Below are 26,797 nucleotides of genomic sequence, written 5' to 3'. Positions count from 1 at the left end.
GCAGGAGTCAAACTGTCCCAACCGTTGCCGGTGAATCTCGCCTCTCATATGTATGTCCTTGCAGTGAAACGAATGGATATTGTTACATTAGTTCAGCATTCCTCACAATTTGAGCTGTTGTAGAGGACTAAGCCTCTTGGATGCATATATTCTGTAACTGTACACCATTCTTGGCTTGAACATTTCATCTTTTGACACTTTTTAGACCTGAAATAATCCTATTTCTTGCTGGTTTCCCCAGATAAGTCATTGTGAGTATCTTGGTGAATTAATTTTGCATAACCATAGCAGAGATTTCAATTTTCAGAAATGACATTTATGTCGACTGGAAACTAGTTGGCAGGCATAAATAAAGAAATAAGGCATCTGTTTACAGACAGTCTCTCAAACAAATCTTTTAAAGTACTTATTTTTTATCTTGTGATTTGGATTTTCAGGGTTTTTTCTTTATTAGTTTTGATTAAATGTTATTGAGTTGAGCCCTCTGGCTTAAACTGGCAATGTTTGTAGCCCCCTAAGTTCTGCAGGTGAAGTTAAATTAAATACAAGACTTAAAAAATTTTTTTTACAAATGCTGTTTGCTATATGTTGAAAGATTTTATAGATTCGAGGTGCTGCTATTTAACTTTAAACTGTCAAGCCTGGGCTCTTTGCATTTCTTTGGGCCTGTGCATTTTTCACAGAGCTATACAAACAAACTGTTCAATTTGGTAAATAGCTGCCTCAGTGAAATTATTATGTCGCTTGGCTTCCAGTAACTGGGAACAGTATTACAAAGGAACATGTCGCAACATGGAGTTCTGTTCTTCTTGTCTGTGAACTCTAAACATTTTTGCTGAACCTTAACATTGTGTTAAGTGAATTGTATTGTGGATTACTATTTTGAAAGGAAGTCTGAACTGTTGTGCAATGACGTGTGTGAGAACGGAAGCGCTTTATTGTTTAATAATTTTTGACAGATACCACAAATTGGTGATGAGGATTAGGCATTTTTTGGCAGTTGTGAATGTGCTTTGCCCGTTTTGCCCAGAGGATGCATTGAAAGCCTACTTCATGCCTAAAGCTAGCATAGTAGCTGAATGGCACACCTTCCTTAACGCTGTCAGACGCCTCACGAGACAGTTATACAGTACATTGTTGCTTTGTTGAGAGCTTGTTGTTTCATGTGAATTAGTTGTCAGTACTGACGAAAATGATTCGCTATGCACCGTTAGTAGAGAATGTGCTCACGAATATGTGCGAGACTTTTACTAGAAACTGATCTCCCATTGGACTGAGCTGTAACGATAGCAAGCCGGATTGAATCTGCTGCCGATCAGGCTTAATCAATTTCAAATTCCTGCCTAGTTACCACCGCCGTACAATCGGTGTAGCACACAGTAAAACGCAAAACTACAGGGAAACAGTCACATGCATCTCTTAATTCCGCTCAGGGGGGGAAGAGGGAGTCATGCTTTCGCTGTGGATCAGAGGCACACTTGGCTAACGATTCATTGCACTGTTACTGAGTCAACTGAGTTTGGATGTTCTAAAACGATACACCGCATAAAGCTGGATGAATCCGCCACTGCCTGTGCCGTCATCTGTTAGTAGTGCTGTGTCAGAGGAATTAAATCGCTTGCAAGCACCTGGGGGGCGATAGAATGCATCGATACCTCTGCATTGGTGCCACCAATTGTTGTTAAGCAGAAAAATCCAGGTAAAATTAGAATGTGCATTGACCCAAATAAATTGGGTCCATTGCCACACATGGATAAACTACTCTCTGCTCTAAAAGGTTTTACTGTTTTCTCTACCATCGACCTGACTAATGCTCACTACCAAGTGCCCTGCATGAGGACAGTTGTGACCTCTCAGCCTCTGAATCCTGTAATTCTCAATGGACTGTTCCATTTTTGTTGTGTTCCTGACGGATTGGCTTCAGCACCTGTGACATTTCAGAAGATGATGCCCATAGTCCTGACTGGCTTGTCAGGGGTTGAAAATTACCTAAAGCGGTGTTGCAATGACTAGAAGCTGCTGGTTTGCAGCTCCCTTGTAATCCTCTGTCTGCTGCTGATGTTGATGCTGCATGTTCTTCGTGTTCTGCACTAAACAAACTTTGCAAAAAAAAGTTAATGGTTGGCCTCCTTCACCCAATGGACTGGACGTTGTGTTGTTGCCGTACTATAAACTGCGTCTGGAACTGTCTGTTAAGGGCAACTTTGTTTTCCGAGGCTCACGGCTGATTGCACCTGCTGCTCTTCGACCCGTGCTGGTCTCCATTGCGCACAAAGGACATCAGGGAAAGGTGAGAACCAAATAACACCTTTGTGGTCTCAATTAATGGACAGGGATGGATGCTCAGGTTCATGATGCTGTCCGCTCCTGCCACGTTTGTCAGCTCATTGACCAAACTGTCAATTCACATTCCTCTCCAGCCCGGGGCCGCTGCCAGATGGACCATGCAGAAAGTGGATGTAGCCATTTGACACTTCTGCATCCAACTATAGGTTTGCTATAACATTAACGATTATTACAGCAAATGGCCTGAGGTCTCCTTCACTCACACGGACACTACGGATTCTGTGGTTTTGTTTCTTCTTCAGCCGCCATGGCAATCCATTGAGTATTGTTATTGATTACGTCTGCTGGTTTCTCTGCTTTTCTGGAAGGAAGGAATATTCATCACCATCGTTCTCTCTCTACCCGGCAGCTAATGGCTCTGTAGAGACCGTGTGCACAAACACAATGTCCAAATGGATGTCCATGTCAGCCATAAAAAACTGCGGTAACTGACTTCTCGCAGGTGTACCGTGCCACTCCTTATGCTGTAACTGGTACGTCACCTTTTCAGCTTCTTTATGGCAGGCAAATGCACACAAGGATGTCTATTTTGCCATCTGCTCCTGTGCACCCGCCAACTGACATGACTGTTCCTGCTTGCACTCCTTGTTTCTAAGAGGTGGATAAAGTCAGTTTACAGAACCCCTTGTATGTTCCTAAGGGGCACAGAAAGTGGACTGATCCTCTCACAGTTGCCAAAAGACTTCTTAGTGATGGAAAGACATAGAATGTTTCCCATCTTACGGTATTTCCATGCACACCAACAGCTCCGTCTGAGAGCACCGCTCACTGCACACACACTCATACCACTAGACGTGATGTTCGAAAGCCTAGTTGGTTAAAGGACTATGTTACTTTAATCTGATGCTCTGTTCTGTTTTTAAAAAAGGAGGAAATGTTGTGTTCATAAGTGAATTGTTTTGTGGGCTACTATTTTAAATGAGTAAATAAGTTCGCTACTGTCTCGTCTGCTTTATTTTTTAATAACTCCTGACAGATAATAGTCAATCATGCTATTCATTGTATTGATGCGGTTGACATTCATTCACTCACTCCACTGCAATAATGCAGTATTACACCTCTGAGATCCTCAGACAATACCAGTTAGACTTAATGAGTGATTGTGCACTGCTTTCTGGCAGCTCCAGGTTTTTTGCCCACCTCTACTATTGATTTATTCAAATCCGGTTTATAGACTAATCTTTTCTCTTTGGTCTTTGTAAGTGCTTTTGTATTGAATTGCTTTATCTTATTTTTTATGTTATGATTTTGACCCAGTGTTGTTTTAGTATTATTTAGGTCTTTTCTCACTTAACATAGTTAACCTTGGGTCCTTGGTTAAACGGAATCCTGGGTTATCGTGCTTCATGTTTCACATTGCTTAATTCTGGGTATTCATAAGCTGATTTCTTAAACTGTACTTTCCTTAACCCAGGATATCCTAGTATATTGCTGACTGTAATATCAAGTTTATATTGAATGGACTTTTTAGATTATAAAAGAAAGAATGAATCCGTCTCTTCTTTACTCCAATTTAAGTACTTTCTGTCATCATTTGTCACCCTGGACCACAAAACCAGCCAACAATACATTGTTTGGGTCAAAATTATTGATTTTTCTTTTATACCAAAAATCGTTAAGTAAAGATCATGTTCCATGAAGATATTTTGTAAATTTCCTACCGTAAATATATCAAAACATTTATTATCAGTAGTAATATGCATTGCTAAGGCGATTAAAAAAAAAAAAAGTTAATATTTATAGTTTATTGTATTTCAACTTTATCTCTTTCAATTACTGAAAATGATTTGTAATAGTTTTGACCTGGTCTTTCCACAAGATTTCAGCAAGATTTCACAATCAGCCAACTAACTACGTCTGATAATTTCACATGTGCATTGCTTTTTCTCCATGTTTTAAGTTTCCTTTCCTTTTATGTTGTATATATCTGATTAATCTCCTATAGGACGCATTTGGTTGAGTTTATTAACCAGCTAGCAAAGTTCTGCCATTGTACCGCCCAGTGTTCATTCACTCTTCAGTTTCAGCTCAAATGCAATGCCCGACATTATTATTTCTTTTTCATTGATGAATCATGCTGCAGTGTTATTTTGTTCTCATGTTTTTTAACAGTAGACTTATGTTTTATTTAAAGTTGTTTCTCATTATGGCTTCGAAAACGCGCAGTGATGCCTGGGATCACTTTGATCATGAAAAATAAAATTAAGTGCAAGATGTGCTGAGCCAATCTGTCATGTACATAACATTATAATGAGAACAAGATTGTAATAGAATGTTGTAAATACTCTGTGCTGTAGTTGCCCTTGTATAAGCGTTGTTGTTAAGGGAAGAGCACATTCAAAATGTGAGTTTCCCTTTCAGACCATAAACTGTCAAAACTAGCACGGTCAAGTTCATGTGTGCATTCGCTTGCTTTTGTGCAGATGTAAATTGTAATAGGTAGGCCAGTGGTTCTTTTAGGTATAACACATTTTAATTTAATCATTATTTAATTATTTTATTTACCTGTATGTAAGCACAGTGCAGTGTTAATGTAAAAACTGTGTATTTACAATGTTAAAGTGGTTGACAACAATTAATATCCTTATTAGGAATAAACTGCCTCGTTTTTGAACGAGTCTAGCAGTTATTTTTTCATAGACTTTGTTTTCATTTCATGTTTGTATTCATCAACATTAATTTTCGTTACGGTCATAAAATATTTTCATTGTCTCCATGACGGACATGCCCCGTCCCCCGCACAGTCCCACCACCCCCCACCAGTACTCAAGTACTCGTTTTTTGAGACCTATCAATGATCGCAAAAAGGCCCATCCCTAGTTCAGTCCAGGCATGTATTCACTTTTTTTGTCAAAAACCTTTTAAATTTACAGACACTGGGTGAACACCTACTGCATAATTGCAATTTTCAGCCACACAATAAGCATCTTCTACTCATTTACACGCTAAGCGTGTGTTTGATCTTCACGCACCTGTCTTCATAATTACACTCTTGCATACGCACTCTGTAATGTGGCTCATTATTCCTCCTCCCAGTTCAGTGAATTCCTCGCCACTGTCATAATGGTGATTTGTGGACTCACATTGTAGACTCTCAGCTGCTGATCTATAAGCTTTCACCACACAGTTTTCACAGTCTTGCAGAACCAGCTGCACTTAAAGTTCTTCCACCAGTGTATCCTGCTCCGCTATTCAGTAACAGCGCTGCAATTCCCAAAGAAATTTGACAGTTTTCAGACTGAATTGAATTTGATTAAATGAAACCGACTAGATAACACAAAATAATACAAAGACAATAAACAGGACTTTACTTACTACATTGTAACCAGTGTAGCGAGTTTAATGAGACTCAAAAAGAGACAAAAAAAAGAGTTCAAAAAGACTAAAAATTTATTTGAATTACATTCTCAGTCCTCCAGAGCAATTGCTAATTAACATCTGACTCACTTACCGACTTAATGTTTAGTTATAGATACACATTCACAAATAGGTTTTATTATTATAAATTGTATTTTTATGAGAACGTATAAATACAAAATATTATTAATTTTTTTTTTTTTTGTAAATAGGGGCTATGAAACAGTGTAGGAAACACTTTCACAAATATTTTGTTGTTTGATTTTAATTATGCTTGATTTACTGTTGTGGTCAAAAGTTTACATATACCTTGCAGAATCTGAAAAATTATTTTAACAAAATTAGAGGGATCATAAAAAAGGATTTTTTTTATTAAGTGCTGTCCTGAATAAGATATGTCACATTTATATATAGTCCATAAGACAAAAGAATAACTGAATTGATAAAAAATGACCCTGTTAAAAAGTTTACACTTGATTCTTAAAGGGGTCATATGATGCGATTTCTTGTTTTCTTTTCTCTTGAGTGTGTTATGTAGCTGTTTGTGCATGTATAAGATCTGCAGAGTTACAAAGCTCAAAGTCTCAAACCCAAAGAGATATTCTTTGTAAAAGTTAAGGCTCAGCCACATCTTCCTAAAACACTTCGTTCAAACACGCCCCCACATCTCTACATCAGTATGTGGGGGCAGAGTTTCATAACACCGCCCAAATGTTTACAAAAAGAGGAAAGAAGGCGTAACTTTTATTCTCGCCGGCGCCACCATGTCATGGAGATGGTGTGTTTTCGATTGCGAAAGCCAAACTATGTTGTTTGTAGGGCTGGATATTGTTCAAAATCTTTCGATCCGGTGCCAATTTCAATACCTCAGTTTCGATACCGGTTCCTAATGATACTTTTTCCGATACCATATGTTTTAAAATCCATTTCAACATCAACAAAAATACATTAAACACACAACTTTTATTTTTCACCTTAATTAAAACATTCTCAAATTCTAAACACTTCTCACTCAGCGTAACATTATTAATAAAACTGGTTGTGCTTTTTGGATAGGGGTGCACCAGCAGACACTCAGGATTGGCATCAATCCTAACTTGGCCAAAATTAACAAAAAAAAGAGAAACCTTTTTGCCACAACATGAACATATTATAAATAATAAATAAATAAACAAATGACATTGTGTACAGGCAGGGTTTTTCCTGGCTCAAAATGAGGCAGAGGTGGTAAAACCCTGCTTGGCCCAGCCGACCCGCGACTCGCGATTTTGCCAATTAATTGTCAGTTTTAGGGCTTTGCATACATTTTTTGTGTGCTTCGAACTTTAAATAATTATGAATTTAATCCCTTTTAAGTTATCACTTTGCAGTGTAAGATTACAGCTAACACCTTTAAATATTTAAATATATATTCAATTCAGTAAATAACTGAAACAAGCACAACAAACTGGCAAAATAAAAGGGTTATAAATATATCATTCATATATTTCTACATCACTATAGAATATCTGTACGTCTGTGTTTGTGGAACTAATAGTCACTCTTTTATTTGTTAAACACAATCCAGAATCCACTAAGTACACACTACCTCATCATAGAGAAAACAATAAATGAATAAAATATGTAATCATAAGCTAGGATAAAAATATATATTAAATTAGGTTAGTGGATAGTTTAAAAAATTGCAATTACAAAAAGTTATTCTTGAAAAAAATCTTTGGACTAATTTTATAAAATCTAAACATAATGAAAAGGTACAAAAACTTTGTGTTCTTATTAAATATATTTATGAAAAACAATTTATATTTAATTAAATATTTATATATATATATATATATATATATATATATATATATATATATATATATATATATATATATATATATATATATATATATATATATATATATATATATATATATATATATTTATATATATATATAAAAGACTGTAAATAATTATATGGGCCTACACAAATAATATAAAATTACAAGATTTATAGTTTATTGTAAACGTAATGTGCAGCTCTGTAAAGGGGCAACAAAGATATGATAGATACGTGAGAACAAGATAATTTTTTTAAATAATGTTTCATTGCACAAAACTATGAGAATATATGAAACGGCAACAAAGCGCTTCTGCGCATCCCGGGTGCAGAATGATGCGCTTAAAGCAACATATGGAGTCAGAGTGCACGAGTGCGCATTGAAAAGTTCACGGCATAAAGAGAAGAGATGTTGAGCGTACAAATCCTAGTCTACTATGTATATCTGTCCAAAAGTTCACTGATTATTTGTTTCTTCACAGTTTTAAATTCCGGTTATTGTGCGTGTGATGCTAATTAATAGTCCTTGTGTTGTCACCTGGTAGCGAGTACCAACATCGTTCAGAAACCGCTAGATAAACTCCAGGAAGATGAGAAAATTATTTGATCTACATATCAAGTATTATAACAGGAATATATCATATTGGAGTGAGCTTTACCGTGCTGCTGCTGACTGTAACCGAACGCGACGCGCAGTTTAAATGCTGAACGGAGAATGATTGACAGTACAGCGGAGGAAAGACATTCAGCTATGGAATTGCTTTAGATGACTTTATACAAGCAAATCGATGACACTTTAGACCTCTTTGGCATTGTAAAACGACGCGGTAGAACACATGAAATAAAACAACTACACTTGTGTTGTGTGACTGCGAGTATCTTCAGAAATCCTCCCGGTCACGTGGTGGCTCACACAGACACAGCCGCTTGGCTTTTGGAACCGAAATTTGGCAAGAATTATGGTACTTTCCCCCCTCATATTAACCTAAAACCTGAGACGAGAGAATTATGCATTTCATTTCTGGAAAAAATCTGTGTCATCGGAGGATTTTTGGGTAGAGGCTAGAGACTACAGGAGCTAGTTCCGCATGTTTTCAACCCGCCCACAGGGGAGGGATCTCACTCACAGAATGTAAAGGCGCTCGCGGCTCGGCATTCATAACGGAGCGGTGCGGAGCAAAGTGAGTGTTTCAACTTTTCAATTAATTCCTATGAAAGTTTAGCTTCCATATGTGATCTGATAACGCGCCAGACTGGACACGTGCTGACAATGACTGCCGTGCTTACCTCAGCTCTGCTCAGCTCTTCTTTCGTGATGAATGAAATTTGATTCCTGCTGAGTCTATGACGTGACTTTCGTTCGGCTCACTCACATTTTATCGAAAAAAACACGTTCAGTTTTTAATTTAAGTGTCTGTTCTCTAACTGAACGAAATGATTTTATTACTATGAATATCAAAACGATGTTGGGGGTGGTGCCGCGGTGGGCAAGTGATAACCAGTAGCCGTGGCTTTGGGAGTGGCCCTAGGGCAGCGAAGTGGCCCTTCCCAGCGCTGAAGTACCCCTTTAAGGTATTCGGGCCAATCACAATGCACTGGATCGCTGACCAATCAGAGCACACTGTGCTTTTTAGAATGAAGCAAGAGGAGCAACAAGAATGTACAGTATGTGTAGAATAATGAATTTGTTTAACCTAAAACGGCGTAAACACATTGCATTAAACCAAATACACAAAATAATGTTCCTTTTAGAATCATCATGACCCCTTTAATACTGTCATCACCTGGATCATCCACAACTGTTTTTTGTTTTGTGATAGTTGTTCATGAGTCCCTTGTTTGCTGCAAACTGCTAGACTGGGTAAACCCAGCCTGATCTGCCAGTGATTTGATTTCGCCCTGCAACTCAGTCTGGAAACCTGTACATTCATTTCTACTGCTTCTGTTACACTTTTGCAGGAACCAATCACAGACTGGCTTATCCACCTGGCGGGTTTAACACGATGACGGGTAGAGAAGCGATGGGTCGTTGCCCACTGATCACGCCTCTTGTGGTCTGATTAGTTGAAGGACTATCCAATTGCGTACAGAGTCATTTAATTTATGCTTGTTTATCACGCCTCTTGTGCCGTAAAATACATAGCAGACTCCCCAGACCAATGTTCAATCTTAAATTGAGCTTGGTATGGTGATAGTCAGACAAGCAAACTGCTGGAAAGGGTTCAAATATGCAAAAGATGCTGGAAAACCAAAGAACTTGCAGGACTTGGATGAACTGTTCAGGACAAACAAGGGACAACAAAGGGAACAACCATTACAAAACTAAAAAAAAAGTAATGACACACTTTATTAAGAATCAAGCATATGTAAACATTTGAATAAATGCTGCTATTTTGTCTTGTGGGCTCTATGTAAACATCTATGAAATATCTTATTCAGGACAGTACTAAATAAAAAAATGACATGCATTTTTTTAATGATGGTTCTGATTTTGTTCAAATAATTAACATTTTGCAGATTCTTCAAAGTGTATGTAAACTTTCGACCACTGAAGATACTTGTTTTGTCTACTGCCTTATGGTCATGTAAATACATCATCATTGATTGCTCTCCTGCTGATCTTGCTTCTCTCTGACCCCTGTGTCAGTCTCCTGTTATGAGAGGAGAGAAGAGTTAGAGCTGGACCAGGAGGAGTGTTTGCATAAGGCTTCGTCTGTGGACACATATCCGTCTTCAACACAGGGAACAGTGTTTGAACACTAATGATCCTTCTCCTGCTTTACTTTCTGGCCCTGGAGACCAAGTGGAAAAACAAACATATACACGCATAGACGAGTGGGTCTGACAGCAGCCCATCTCTTCAAACACCCATACACAGCCTCTTTGATCTGTGTGCTTTTGGCCATAAGTTGGATCTCTCTAGTGTTTCACTCTGTCTTTCACTCAAAGAATGTTTCTGTTTTCATCCCTAAAGATTTTTCATGCTCTTGCTTTGTCAGTAGATGGACAGACTCTTGAAGTCAGCAATTGATCCATGCTGTTGTAATTGTATCCCATGTTTTATATCCCAAGGCAGTTTTGATAGGCAGCTTGTGTAATACACTGAAATTAATTCAATTAGCTTTGTGTATAAAAGTATACCCTAATTTGACTTCTTTTTTAACAACATTTATCTCTCAGTTCTATTATTTTTAGTGGATTTATTTTTATACTCTATTAGCGGTGCTTGCTGAAGTCCAGTCAGATGTTTGTACAATGCATTTAACAATACATATACTTTCAAAGCAGATTTACAGGAAAAATGCCTTGGTGGGAAGTTTAGCTGAAGAGGAAGAATAACCTTGGGGAAACCAGACATGGGTTAGCTGGGAGAGGCCATCTTCCTCTGGTGAGAAACAGATTACAATAATATACATATGCCAAAAAATGTCTAGTTCAATGCCTGGTCATATTTCATTAAATTATTTCATGTTATTGAGACAAATATATTGTAAAGAAGTGTTACACGGCATGTTTGTGATGCAGACAAGACTGATACTTCAAATATTGAAGGGGTGTACTAGTACAATCAGATAAGCAATTGACTTGCATCTTGGGACAAAAGAAAGTTGGGAGTATGCAATTTTTCCCAGGCCAGTAAGTGACCACCTAGCAATGCTCTAGCAACCATTCAGAAAACACTTGCTGTAGGCCTTGTGTTGGTGAATTTTGAACAGTAGAACCACTCACATTTTATTCAGAAAATGTAAAAATGTACCCTAGTTAAAGGGATGGTTTACCCAAAAATGAAAATTATCCCATAATTTACTCACCTGCCAGTCTCGCGTAGACACACCTTCAGACTGACGGCAGTCAAGGACCGCCCAAGAGGACGTTTGACTGACATGTAACGCAACCACAAGTTACGCCTTCGATTTGTTCCACGTCATATTAGGGGCGTGAAAATGTAAAGTCGATGTCCCTGCAATAACAGTCCGGTGTGCATCTACACTCACCTAAAGGATTATTAGGAACACCTGTTCAATTTCTCATTAATGCAATTATCTAATCAACCGATCACATGGCAGTTGCTTCAATGCATTTAGGGATGTGGTCCTGGTCAAGACAATCTCCTGAACTACAAACGGAATGTCAGAATGGGAAAGAAAGGTGATTTAAGCAATTTTGAGCGTGGCATGGTTGTTGGTGCCAGACGGGCCGGTCTGAGTATTTCACAATCTGCTCAGTTACTGGGATTTTCACGCATAACCATTTCTAGGGTTTACAAAGAATGGTGTGAAAAGGGAAAAACATCCAGTATGCGGCAGTCCTGTGGGCAAAAATGCCTTGTTGATGCTAGAGGTCAGAGGAGAATGGGCCGACTGATTCAAGCTGATAGAAGAGCAACTTTGACTGAAATAACCACTCGTTACAACCGAGGTATGCAGCAAAGCATTTGTGAAGCCACAACCTTGAGGCGGATGGGCTACAACAGCAGAAAACCCCACCGGGTACCACTCATCTCCACTACAAATAGGAAAAAGAGGCTACAATTTGCACGAGCTCACCAAAATTGGACAGTTGAAGACTGGAAAAATGTTGCCTGGTCTGATGAGTCTCGATTTCTGTTGAGACATTCAGATGGTAGAGTCAGAATTTGGCGTAAACAAAATGAAAACATGGATCCATCATGCCTTGTTACCACTGTGCAGGCTGCTGGTGGTGGTGTAATGTTGTCGGGGATGTTTTCTTGGCACACTTTAGGCCCCTCAGTGCCAATTGGGCATCGTTTAAATGCCACGGCCTACCTGAGCATTGTTTCTGACCATGTCCATCCCTTTATGACCACCATGTACCCATCCTCTGATGGCTACTTCCAGCAGGATAATGCACCATGTCACAAAGCTCGAATCATTTCAAATTGGTTTCTTGAACATGACAATGAGTTCACTGCAGAGGTGGACAGTAGCGAAGTACATTTACTTGAGTACTGTACTTAAGTACACTTTTTGAGTATCTGTACTTTACTGAAGTATTATTTTTTAGGGGAACTTTTACTTTAACTTCACTACATTTGAAAGACAAATATCGTACTTTTTACTCCACTACATTTCTATCAAGGTCCTCAAAGTCAAAAGTCGTTTCTGTAGCAGCTTTGCAAGTCAGTGGATGATTTTGTTTCTTCTTTAAAAGTTTTTAACTTTTACTTTTTTGGGCAAAATGTAAATATCTGGGAGAAAGAGAAGCATAGACATATGGATGAATCTGAAAAAGCATGATGAAAGAGTTCAGTTCAGTCTGGGGTTTTTTTGTGCCTCTGAGATGCCAGAGCACGAGAACTGAATAGAGCTTTCTTTTGTGTTTTTTTCTCACTTAAACAGACCAATACACACAAAATGTAAACATTTTCATTTTGGAAAGTATGCACGTAAACAAAGTTGATTATGTCTTAAGTGAACGTAAACAGTTGGGGGAATATCGGATGTGTATCAGTGTGTAGGATTTGTGCATTCTGCCTTAAAGTGACAGCAGCTTTGTAAAAAGCTTTCTAACTTTTAAGTATTTAAATTAGTTCAAGGTAGTCATATGGAGCATCACTAACTGGCTTAAACTACCATGGCATAGCGTGCATTTATACAAAAATGCAACAATAATAAAATAATCCATTGACATAAAAAAGGAAATTTACTTTTGATACTTAAGTACTTTTAAAAGCAAGTACTTCTGTACTTTTACTTAAGTAAAAATAGTTTTTAACAACTTTCACTTGTAACAGAGTAATATTTGACCAGTAATACTTTTACTTTCACTCGAGTAATGGAGTTGTGTACTTTGTCCACCTCTGTACTAAAATGGCCCCCACAGTCATCAGATCTCAACCCAATAGAGCATCTTTGGGATGTGGTGGAACGGGAGCTTCGTGCCCTGGATGTGCATCCCACAAATCTCCATCAACTGCAAGATGCTGTCCTATCAATATGGGCCAACATTTCTAAAGAATGCTTTCAGCACCTTGTTGAATCAATGCCACGTAGAATTAAGGCAGTTCTGAAGGCGAAAGGGGTCAAACACAGTATTAGTATGGTGTTCCTAATAATCCTTTAGGTGAGTGTATATTCATACAATGGAGCCGCAAACTTCACAGTTGATCCTGGTAAGCACTCATTGTCAGGGCCGGCCAAAGCCCTTATGGGGCCCTAAGCAGAATTTTATTTGGGGGCCCCTCTGTGCCACCAATACGATTGACTATTGTCAATTCTTGATAATTCGCACACCCAGTATCAATGTTAGTAGTTGTAGCTGTGTTCATCATGTCTGGCTGTAATAGTTTTACCCTTATACGGTTTTTAATTGTAACAGTAGCAAATCCACAAGAGTGGTCAGATGTTAATATTCAAAGCCTTACTGTACTACAGTTCAGACTGGGATATGTACTTAAAAAAAAGTAAGTAGTCTCTTATGCTGAATATGCTCACTTTTCCCCAGGATTCTTTGATGAATAGGAAGTTCAAAAGAACAGCATTTCTCTGAAATAGAAAGCTTTAAAAAAATCCAAAAAATATTGTACAGAACTGTTTTCACCATTGTTATAATCATAAATGACATATAAAACACATGTTTTACATTATAATAGTATTTCACAATATTACCGTTTTTACTTTATTTTTGATCAAATAAATGCAGCCTTGATGAGCAGAAGAGACTTCTTTTAAAAACAGGAAATGTTGATTTCTTTCAAACATTAAACAGAGCTTTTATTTTGGCGGAAATAAAATTGTATTTTTTGCACTCCATTCGACTCCTTTTCTAAATAAAAACTTCCAAAATATAGGCTACACAACTTATAATTCCAAGGGGACGATATAGCACTTGCAGAAAAAAAAATAACGACGAGTAACATTACGTTTTAGCACAGATTTTCCTCACACTTGGACTTTGAACCCTGGCTAACAAGCGAATAGTGTCTGGCCGATGGCGCCGCAAGCTTGTGCAGTGCTGTCAGAATCAATCCGTGCATATATTAGAAAACGTAATATTTTACAGTTTATTTAGTAATTGTTTAAGGCCATTTCGCGATTTCAATCATCATGAAATAACATACTGCAAAAAGTCATTTCATGTGCTCTTGGGGGCCCCCTGTTGGCAAAGGGGGCCCTAAGCAGCCGCTTAGTTTGCTTATGCCTTGGGCCGGCTCTGCTCATTGTCACAATTGTAAACATGACGGCTTTCTTCTTCCCGGTGGGAGTTTGGCATCACGGCATTACTTTTAATAATGGATGGATACACTTTTTTGAGCTTCAAATTTTTGTCTGCCATTATAATGCTTGGAAAAGTCAGGACATTTTTTAATATAACTCCGATTGTATTCGTCTGAAAGAAGAATATCATATACACCTAGGATGGCTGGAGGGGGAGTAAATCATGGGGTAATTTTCATTTTTGGGTGAACTATCCCTTTAAGCACTGTATTTGTTAATAGCTATTTATCTTTTTGCCTGCACAGCCACTGAAAGATGAGACAAATAAACCTGAAAAGAAAGAAATCACCTTGTTGTGTGACTGTCTATGATATTATGTTGGATCAAATGTTATAAAGTTAATTCAGATATTCATTAAAATCCAGACTCAAATACAGCATTCTTTCTTATACAGATGATCAAAAATTGTGTAAATGCTTGTGTTGATAGCAGCTGTAAAGAAACTCAAAGTCAGCTGAATACTAGTGATGCTAGATACACACGTGATGCAATTTTTCATTAGTTGTGACTGTTGCGTGGTTAATTTGGGCCATTAATCTTTCTCTGTCTGAGATAATTGCTCACTGAGCACTGCAGTGGTCTCAAAACGTATTTGGACATTGATGCCGCAATTGAAAATGTTTGAATGTCTTAGAATTAGAATATAAAAAATCAGACCAAGAGGCATTGGCAAAGAAAGAAAGCGAACTTCATTTATCTTAATAATTTTTGCAACCAACCAACAAGTGTCATTTAAAAGGGACAGTTCACTGGGTGGTTAATAAAAGCCTTCCGAAGTGAATCGATAGTTTTTTATAAGAAAAATATTTATATTTAACACTATAATGGCCAGAACTATCCCTTTAAAGAACTATCCCTTTAATTTTGAACAGCACATCATCTTTTATTTTATAACACTTGAAAAGTGTTTCCTGCTATATTTATTGTTTTGATATTTTATCATCTAATACAGTGACATTCATCTTTGTATACAGCATTATGACCAGTAGTGGTGCTTTGTTAGAAATGAAGGATAAAAACAGCAAATGCAAGAAGTCCGATGCAGAGGATCATTGTCACGTGTGAAAACACTGCCAGATCCTGTTCCAGCTCCAAAACAACACCTCGATATTCACCAGTCCTTCCTTCTGCCATTTCATTCTAGTCATTTTTGGTCACTTTTTCTGCAATTAGAGATTTCTTCAATTAGTGTGCTATTGTTGCACATGTCAGGTTGGACTTGTTACATAATGATCAGAGGAATGTAATTTAATGTGTGCGCACGCGTGTGTTCGTGCGTGTGTGTGGTTTCTCGTACTTCCTCTGTGAATTATGCAATCACTTGTTGAAGTGTTCTGTTTTCACTTGCCTTTCAACATTTTAAATCAATATAATAAGCAGTTCAAGCCATTCAACCTGTAAAGAGTTCCCTTGAATGTTATTGGCACACACAAAAAGGTCTTATTCAAATTTTGAATGCAGTTTATTTGTTTTCACAACCATTAGCATTTTGTCGTTAGATTTGCACATGCTCTGGCGGGGTCTGAGGAAGTTCCTTCCTTGTTTTCATGCACGCTCCCTAGAAATGCGTTTGCTCAATCTCTCCATTTCCTTTTTTCTTTTTTCCCCCTCGGCATCGGTCTTCTAACTTCAGGTTTGTTATGTCTACCTTGTTTGGCGTCGTTGAACTCTGTTCCCCTCTCGTCCACCTCACTGGACCAAAGTCCTGTCAGTCACAGCTGTGGGTCTGTTTACTCAACCCTCTCTCCCTCCCCCTGTTCTCTCAGGCATCTGCATGAACTGCCAAGGCAACACCGAAGGACCCAGTTGTGAGAACTGCAGGTATAATTTCTACAGAAGGCCTGGTTCTCCCGTCACGGACCCCTGCATCCCCTGCCCCTGCTCCAGCGTCACCTCCACAGGCAGCTGTAAGCTGGGTAAGTCCTCCTCAAATGCACGTCAGGCTAGTGTAGCCCACATTAGCGTAGCCTGCTAACTTTTATTATTGAGCTCCTATTGGCCACAGCTGTAGGAAATTCTGAGGAGATCTCCACATCTGGGAAATGTTGAGTACCCCCCTCTCATCTGTTTTGGATTATGTGTCTTGCATCATTCTGGCCATCCGCCTGCTGCCTGAATTTCTGGGTGGGTGGACTGAGACTTTTTAGAGAAGATAGCTTTATTTTAAGTGAAAGTGAAACTGGAAACTTTTTTTCTCTCCTCTCTGGGCCTTCACTCTGAACAAAACCCTCACAGGATGCGTTTATGAAATATACTGTAAAGGCGAGAGAGTATGGGGGTGTTTCTTGTGTCTTATTCAGACAGTGTTTTTATGAGTCCCACAGTGCTCCATCTCTGTAGGCTGATTTTGTTCGGCATATGTTTGTGAGGAATTGAGTGATATTATTTTGTTGATCTGTGGATGGGTTTCTGGGTTTTCTGATGGCAGCAATGTTCTTGTAGCCGTGCAAGCTGATGTAAGATAGGACCTGACAATGGAGATAGACCACATAGAGCAGCAAAAGAGCAGGTGTGTGTGTTCAGTGTTCCTAGTACGGTACATCAGAAATGTAGCCACACAGTGCAGCTGCTGTTCTGAGAACCATATGATATCCACTAGAAGAATTACTCATATTTCAGTCACAATATTTTTGTCATATTTTTAAAGATACACTCAGTAATTTTACCCTCATTAAAAAATACAGACTGATTTGTTTTATTGTTATTATTTACAACTTAAAATGACTCTTTTCTATTTTAATATATTTTAAAATCTAATTTATTCCTGTGACGGCAAAGCTGAATGTTTAGCAGTCATTACTCCAGTCATTAGTGTCACATGATCCTTTAGAAATCATTTAATATGCTTATTTAGTGCTCAAGATACATTTCGTATTACCATGATACTTTGATACTTTCTTTTCAGGATTATTTGGTGAATAAAAAATAAAAAAGAACAGCATTTATTGGAAATAGAAATTAATTTTGTGTAATTGTGTTTAAATGTTTTTGTAATGTTATTAATTATATTATACATGCCTATATTATATTAATTATAGAAATGCAAAAGTCTTTTTAATTTCTTTAAAATAATCTTATTGACGTCTCACTTGAAGAGCAGTGTATTTGAATTATATATAAAAATAACGCTTTTAAAAATGTAAAAATGATGGTGTACAGATTCATATTTGCATAACTGCCATTGGTCTTATTCCATTAAAAAGAAGTACAGCTGTGTACACACTTTTATCAATGCAATAGCGTTGCTGCTATTACAGTTGCTGTTACAGACACATACATTTTTCTTATGTTATGCACTAGAAAATGCATATGTGTTTTATAATTGTCAGTTTTTTTGCCAGTTATATTTATGAAAACTGAGGCACATGAGTATAACTCAAGGCACATCCGTATAATAAAAGTTATATTAGGCTCTTACATGTGATTGAAGAGCAAGCTTAACATACCTGCCCAGAGCTAGTGCTTCTCTCTCTCTCTCTCTCTCACATTCTTTTCCGGCATTTCTGCAGTTGATTTGGAGGAGCAACTGCATTTTGAGATTATACATAGTCTGCCAAAACTTTTCTAATGCATAATTAGTGTGGAGTAAATCCTGATTCGAAAAGTATGGCTTCCTGTCATAGTATTCAATGAGAGAACTGTGTGTAGAAGAAAGAAGAGAGTGTTCATCATCATGCCTGCATCCAAAAAGCTGTCCACACTAAAATGGAACTACAGGTTTTGAGGATTAGTGATTATGGTAATGGAATGCTAATAACCAGCACAGGCAGGACAGCAGCTGATTAGCTGACAGACCTTATTTTCTTCTGCCCGTAAATCCCTGATGATGCTGCCTGATGAGGTACAGGGGAGCACACCAGTGTTAAATGAATTCCTCATTTACCCATCAAGGCCACACTTTTATTAACAAAGCTCCCTGCAGAGCTAAATGTATCGTCCGCCTGCCCCTAGATTACTCTGCGGACCCACTGGACGTCTCTATAGAGCTTAATGGGGGAACTGTTTTACTGAGACCTAAACAAAGGAAATATATCATAATGTCAAAGCACCAACAGGAGGATGGAAGTGATTAATTCACACGTGTGCTGCTGTAAAGGTCACTCCGCACAAAAGCAAAGCACATGGCTTAGATCATTAGTTTACATCCTGCACTGCACCATGGGCGGCATTATCTCCGCCGCTGTGATTTGAAGGGTTGCTGGTTCAAGGTTTAGCATCAAGAAATACTGATGTAGCTCTAGGCAGAGTCCTGCACGCCGACTGGTGAATCCGAATCGCTAATACTTGATATAACAGGTGGAATAATATTTACGTCATCATTTACAAGTGCGGGTCAGGAATCAATAGGCACGGGCAGGCTGCGAATCCAATAGCCAAGACTAATTCGACTCAATTCAGAACCCACTGTTAGGCAGCTACCTGATGTAGTAGATTTAATTCGGGTACGGTTCAGGTCATGGTCAAACGGGTTGGGTCGGGTACGGAATTGAATTAGTGCAGCTGTTGGTAAGGGGTCGGTGTTCTGTTAAAGGGGTGATGAATTGAGAAATCAACTTTCCTTTGAGCCTTTGGTATATAAAAGTTTGTGATATAAGAATATCCTGTAAGTTTCAGATCTGAAAACGTCCTTGTTAGTCAATGAAAAGCTTTTATAGACACCAGGCCCAGAAAACGAGAGATCTCACAATATGTCGACCATTGACGTATTAGGACGCAGAACCACCGCCTCAAGCCCGCCCACCGACTCGTGGAGCTAAACAATGCAGAATCGATTGTAAACAAGATAGAGGTCGAGACTGGATTTGCAGACATATTGAGATTAAAACACAATGCTGTGCCTTCTATATTGGATCCGACAGGAACAGTGCAACACACTTATGTGAGTAAAACAATTTTTTTATATGTGTTAGTATTGCATTGTTACAGATATCTATTGATTACATACCTTAGCACGCTGTCACAGGCTGGAGAAGGTGTCATTGGTTCATTCGTGATCAGACTCGGATTTGTTTAAGCCAGCTCGCAAAGCCCAAAGTCCCGGGGCTATGTGCTTTTGCTTTTCAGACGGGCACGCATGTGTGTGTGTGTGTGTACGGTTCGCAGTTATATTCACTGATGATCGGGCGAAATGATACAGAAATAAAATGAGAGATGAATCGTTGTGTTTGTTTGATAAAGACATTTTGCGAGCCCTGGCTGTGGGCTGGGTGATTCATTCCGGTTGCCGTTTGCCACACTCTGTCACTGACGGGAGCAGAAGCTCATTAAATATGCAAATCTTATCCAATCCTAGCTGTGGGCGTTTACTTCTAAGTCTTCAGTGCGGCACGCCCATAAAAACCGACCGTTTTTCAGAGAGCCTCAAAACCAATGCAGAAAGTAGCCTATTGCTTATTCATTATGATGTTTTTGAATGTAAAAACCATGCGAACGTCATAAGTTGACCTCAGACAACAGTATAAAAAAATGTAAAAAGCCAATTCATGACACCTTTAAGTGCTGCGGGTTTACCAAACAGCACCTGTACAGGACTTTATGTGGGTTACCGATATGATAAGCAGTTGTTGCACCCATTTGCACACTTCTGCCCTACTGTTGCTGTTTTTTTTTTATAAGAAACTGCTACTGTACGTAACCCCTGAGTGCCAATGCCATAACCCAAATAAAGGATAAACCTTTAACCTGTGGCTTGGCGAGTGTTGAGTTAAGTGTTGTAGATCAATGCCGGAATGGTTCCTTATCAAGTTTTCATCTAACTTTTTTATTGCCCTGGTCATAAAGATGTGCCCTTAAAATAAATGTCATCAACATATTTAAGCTCACAGTGTGGTATCACGGTTTCAAAGATCAAATTTAAAGTGACGACATGAAAGCGAATAACCCAATATTCAGTATTAGTGAGAGAGGAAACAGCTCATAACACAACTTCTGTTTGATTTATGTAGTCGAGTTTTAGTCACCGTCCGGCTGGTGCTCGGGGACTCTTTTTCTCTCTTCCTCTAATTGTGTCCATGGTCATCTACAGTCTGGATGCATCCCTCAGAACTCACAGCCAGTAGCTCTTTGCTTAGATCTCATCACAGCTAGCTTACACTGATGTTGAGTCTTAATGTAAATATTTAAGTTTATTTTTATTTTATTTTTTTCCCATGGTGTCACATAGTATTAAAAGTACTGTGTTTCTTGTACAAGGCAGTCCGCAACAGAAACTTCCACTAACAAAATCTAAAGTACAGCGCTTAGACACTGAATTTACATCATCTTCAGAAAGAAAAGAAATTAATAATGTATGTGCAATATGTTTGCATGACTGTTGCCTTTGTATTATTTTTAATACAAAATTAATGTGTTATTATATACTACCTTTTAAAAGTTTAGGGTCAGTAAGATGAGGAAAAATGTATTAATTAAAACATTTATTCAGTAAGGATGCATTCAATTAAAAGTGACCGTGTACATAGTTATGAAAGATTTATTTTTCAAATAATAATAATAATCCTCGAAAAAATGTAGCACTGTTTCCACAAAAATAATTAGCAGCACATTTTTTCAACTGTGATAATAAGAAGAAATGTTTTTTGAGCACCAAATCAGCATATTAGCAAATAAAAGCAGACTTGATAAACATAAAAGACTTATTTCGGTATTAAAAACAAACTGTTGTGGGTAGTGTATATTAATTAAAATCATTAATTTGATAAATTTTTGTTTATGTAATGTTTATTATTTGCAAGTGTAGCACAGGTTGATTAAGTCACATAGGTTAAGTCACATAAAAAGGAATACACAATACGCAACACAGTTTTGGTCTGATTTTAGTTCCTGTTGGATTGAACATTTCGGAAATTCATTGATGGCAAGCTCCCCACAGATCTGGATGCTGAATTGATTGTGTATACAGGGGGGCGTGACACTCCAGAAGAGGGCATTTGATTTGATTGGACTGAAAATCTGATGAGAAGCTGAAGTGCAGAATGATGTCATCAAATTTGTTGATCCGTATTGGTGGAAGTGAGAGATTGTAAGTTTTGAATGCTTATATCTTCTAAATGCAAATTTTGTCATTGTTTTGGACCACACTAGATGGTAACTAGCACACTAGACGGAAATTTTTTTTTAATTTTGATTTCATGGGGACTTTAATGAGACATTGTATGATGTAGTTCATGAGATGTAAAATGTGGATAAAAGTTGGCATCAATGGGTGCAGTGATATACACAGTAGATAGATGTTATACAGTAGCTATTGTGTATTGTAGTACCGTTGGAATGCTGTATTATGCAGTATCCAAAATGTGTGTTTTATTAAAGTATTAGTGAGAGAGTGAGGAAAAGCTTTTCCATTATGATTAGGGTCTCTGCGTCAGGAAAAGAAAGGGCTTTTGAAGTTGCTTTTCTGAAATCAGTCCTTGTAGAGCAAACACTCTGAAGTCAGCTATTTGATCTCTATAAATGACTGGATTTGCTTTGCTTCAATAATTCTTTGTTTGTGCTTACAGCACCGTCTGAATTAACAAATGTATGCTGTCTCAGTGACAAAAAATCAATTGTCCTGAATGGCGAACAAGTCATTATTAGGACCTCCTATTGTTACCGTGACGTGGCCTTGACATTTTTTGTTGTGCATTGTTAAATCAAAACCCATGAGGTCTCCAAAAACACACACACACATGATTTGTTGAGACACAAGTAGAGAAGAATTGACAGGCGAAGATGAAGCTCTCGCATCTTCCATTATAAATTCATGTAGTCGTGTAGTGCTTATTGTTTGATGAACTAGGTTGATGCGTTTTTAAAATATGGAATTATTAAACTCTCGTTAGACGGCTCAGGGATTTTTCAAGTCTTAATCTTTCAGTACTGCACATATTTAACCATATTGTGCCACTTGGTTTCCTTAGGTCGTTCTCACTAGGTCTCTCCTACAGAATGTCTCATGCTGTTGTGAATGTCTGTTCCAAACCAGCTGTCAGTCTTTATTTGTAAGGTTTCATGGGAAATTTTTACCTTATTTGATCTCTCTGGAGTTTGGAGGGGCTTTATAAGGTAGATGCAGCAGAACATGAAATGAAAAATTGTTTATCAAATCATTTATTTATGTCAGTTGAAAGAAACATAACTGGCTGCATCTGTTCACGACTCTCTGGACATATTCTTGACTATCTCAAAAATAATAGCTTTTAATGTTCTATATATTTTACTGTATATTTAGTTGAATGTACTGTATGTAGGTAGGTAGGTTGTGTTTTTTTTTTTTTTTTTTTTTAATTAATACTTTTATTCAGCAAGGACGCATTTAATTGATCAAAATGTAAAGACTTTTAAATAAATGCTGTTCTTTTGAACTTTCTATTCATCCAAGAATCCTTTAAAAATGTATTACGGCTTCCTCAAAAATATTAAGTAACACAACAGTTTTCATCATTGATAATAATAAGAAATGTAATCATTTCACATTACTGTTTTATGGTACGGTATTTTTGATCAAATAAAAGCAGTCTTTGTGACCATATAAAACACTTTTCAAAAACGTGCTTCAAAAAATTAAATTAAATAAACTTACCACAAATGTTTTAATGGAAATGTATGTGTGTGTGTATAGTATATTTATTTGTCGGAAGCTTGTGACATCATTCAAGACTCCCTCTTTCCCAGCTATGGTGAACATCTCACTTATTTTAAGGCAGAAATAAAGTGGTAGAGTCTACGTGACGTGTGTAGTTTAAAAACTCATTCAATCATTCTCAACTGAAATTTCCCTTAGCAATTTGTAATGTCATTTTTCTTTACAAGTGGCACAGATTGTCTCTGCTCTCCTTGATAATGCTAGATTTCCTTAGTTTGATTTGCATATGCTGGCTGAATTTGCATTGGAAATGACCTAGCACTGGTTGGCTTGTTATGTGCCACGCAGTGTCAGTTGCTATAATGTTGACGAAAGTCGCCAGCTTTGTTCCACCAGAGCTTCAGCTTTGATTCAGCAGTCTGAAAAAGTTGTTATTTGCCACTGCTGTTTTCTTTCTGTCCACCCTTGTGATAGATAGATAGATGGTGAGAGAATGAAACATACACAGTGAGCTGTTAAAATGAGCAGACATGAAAATATAGGACAAGAAATCTTCATATATTCATAATATAGAGAGCAGAAGAGTAATTTGACTCTGTTCACTTACTCTTTGGAATTACTGTACATTTAAATGTATTTCTAAAACCATTAGGTACTCTATCTTTAGGGTCTCTATTTCTTCAGTAAGTGTTTTATTTGTGGGGGTTTTAATTCTCCCTTTTGTCAGGAAGTGTGAAAACTGCTGGAACGACTATAGCCGTGAGCATGTCCATACCTGTTTGAGATGGTGCGTCAAACGTTGCGTGCATCTGTGTGTCAACGCTTGTGACGCTGAAAAAACAACTAGGTAAAAGTCACAGCACTCAAGAAGCTGCTGCCGCCGATGTAATTATGAGATGGTTAAACATTGACTAGCCTCATTTTTGACATTATTGTCACGAGTCAGAGTCACATCAACTTGAGGAAGCATATCTTGTGTGTCGCCGGAAATCTTTGAATGTTGTAACATGTTGGGACATATGCAGTGCTGAGCAGTTCTGAATTTTTTTTGTCAAGTTTTTGCTGCTGCCAAAAGTAGCGAAAAACGGCTTTTTGGAATAAATACATAAAGGTGAGACCAAACAAAAGGAGCGTGTGTGTGTGTGTGTGTGTGTGTGTGTGTGTGTGTGTGTGTGTGTGTGTGTGTGTGTGTGTGTGTGTGTGTGTGTGTGTGTGTGTGTGTGTGTGTGTGTGTGTGTGTGTGTGTGTGTGTGTGTGTGTGTGTGTGTGTGTGTGTGTGTGTGTGGGCATGTTTTTGTGAAATATCAGGACACAAATGTGTATAATGACATGGGTATGACATAGGTATTACAAAAAGAGGGTGAAATATGAGGACGTTCCCCATGTCCTCACTTTTCAAAATGCTTATAAATCACACAGAATGAGTTTTTTTCACAGAAAGTGAACTGCACAGTTTCCTGTGATGGGTAGGTTTAGGGGCAGGGGCAGTGTAGGGGGATAGAAAATACGGTTTGTACGGTATAAAAACCATTACGCCTATGGAATGTGCCCACATTTCACAAAAAAACCCTCTGTGTGTGTGTGTGTGTGTGTGTGTGTGTGTGTGTGTGTGTGTGTGTGTGTGTGTGTGTGTGTGTGTGTGTGTGTGTGTGTGTGTGTGTGTGTGTGTGTGTGTGTGTGTGTGTGTGTGTGTGTGTGTGTGTGTGTGTGTGTGTGTGTGTGTGTGTGTGTGTACATTGATTTCACTCAACAGCTCAAGTAGTCCGTTTCTTTTCTCTTTGTTCTTTCATGGTCTTATTCATGTAATTTGTGTGAATGTTCTTAATTCTTGTACTGGGATAAACGTTTTAAGTTCAAAGAAGCTTAAGCTTGTTGTCCCTACGTGGCTGTTTTTACTATCGTGATGATGTATCTAAACGGGCTGTTTTCTGCCTCGGTCTCTTTCCGTCCTTTCATTGTGTCATTATCTTACCATCATTATTGCCCTCACGCTTGAGAAATGTGGAAAATGGGTCCTTCTAGTGTAGCAGTCCCTGGGTGTGCAATCACTGCCTGAAGGTTTGGGTTTTATATCCTGCTGTCGGCTGTATGCAGGTGCTGAGTCTGGGCAAATGATGATAGGAGGGTCATAGTGCTCCCTGATTCACTGCCCTTCTCCGTATGTAACGTAAAAACTGCCTCTCTGCTAGATATATTTGATTCACAGCAGGTACTGCATACAGTCTGTCTTATTGCTTCCAGCTCACTCTTTTTGTATGCCTCAACATGGTTTTTGCTTTAACTGCCTCTTTCTTCTTTCCTCCTCCCTCCTTCTTAGTTCTTCTCTCTCACATATCTTTTTTTGGTCCTACTTTATATTAGGTGGCCTTAACTACTATGTACTTGAATAAAAAAATAAGTACAATGTACTTATTGTGTTCATATTGTATTGCAAAACACGTTTTGCTGATATTGTGGTGGGATACGGGGGAAGTTAGGGACAGGTGTGGTGGTATAGGTAAGTTTAAGGATAGGGTTAGGTGTAAGAGAAGTGTCAATTATAAATGTAACTACAGAAATTAGACAGATGTAATTACACGCAGGTAATTTTTTCTATGTAAGTACAATGTAAAAACATGTATACACAATGTAACAGAAGCAGCAAGTGCACAGAAGTGCATTGTATAAAATTATTAATTTAAATGTTAGTCCAATAGTTAAGGCCAATATAAAGTGGGACCCTTTTTTTGATCTTCATTGTGCCAGGTTATTAAAATCGATTCTATATATTTATAATATATATATATGTGTGTATGTATGTATGTATATATATATATATATATAATGTGTATATATATAATGTGTATATATACACTCACCTAAAGGATTATTAGGAACACCTGTTCAATTTCTCATTAATGCAATTATCTAATCAACCAATCACATGGCAGTTGCTTCAATGCATTTAGGGGTGTGGTCCTGGTCAAGACAATCTCCTGAACTCCAAACTGAATGTCAGAATGGGAAAGAAAGGTGATTTAAGCAATTTTTAGCGTGGCATGGTTGTTGGTGCCAGACGGGCCGGTCTGAGTATTTCACAATCTGCTCAGTTACTGGGATTTTCACGCACAACCATTTCTAGGGTTTACAAAGAATGGTGTGAAAAGGGAAAAACATCCAGTATGCGGTAGGGATGCGCGGTATACCGGTACTGGAAAAATACCGGTATATTTTTATTTCAAGCGGTTAGGCATGTGCCGGTATCAAATTTTCATGTTGCGATTAATTGCTGAAGCTTTTATCACGGTATACGGTATTATCACGATATTTAAAAAAAGTTGCAAAAAAAGTGTTGTCATACTATAACAGGTTTAAAAACTTTATTATAACAAAAGAACCAAACATTTAAATACAATAAAGAAATACACAAAAATGTATAAAGTAAACAAATATTTGAAACAGATTAAAGTGCTAAAGAATTATAAA

The 26,797-nt window shown here is 37.9% G+C and overlaps 1 protein-coding gene across 1 annotated transcript in view; it reads left to right on the top strand.

The window, feature by feature from the left end:
- LOC307124852 (multiple epidermal growth factor-like domains protein 9) overlaps positions 1–26,797 on the top strand; it is a 104,186-nt gene that overhangs the window by 64,742 nt on the left and 12,647 nt on the right. The window contains exon 4 of the mRNA XM_079814311.1: positions 16,533–16,682. Coding sequence (XP_079670437.1) covers positions 16,533–16,682 — 150 coding nt within the window. The remainder of the gene's footprint in view (positions 1–16,532; positions 16,683–26,797) is intronic.

The sequence above is a fragment of the Gobio gobio genome (genome assembly GCF_949357685.1).
Source record: "Gobio gobio genome assembly, chromosome: 4".
NCBI lineage: Eukaryota > Metazoa > Chordata > Actinopteri > Cypriniformes > Gobionidae > Gobio > Gobio gobio.
This window is presented reverse-complemented; position numbering and strand designations above follow the sequence as displayed.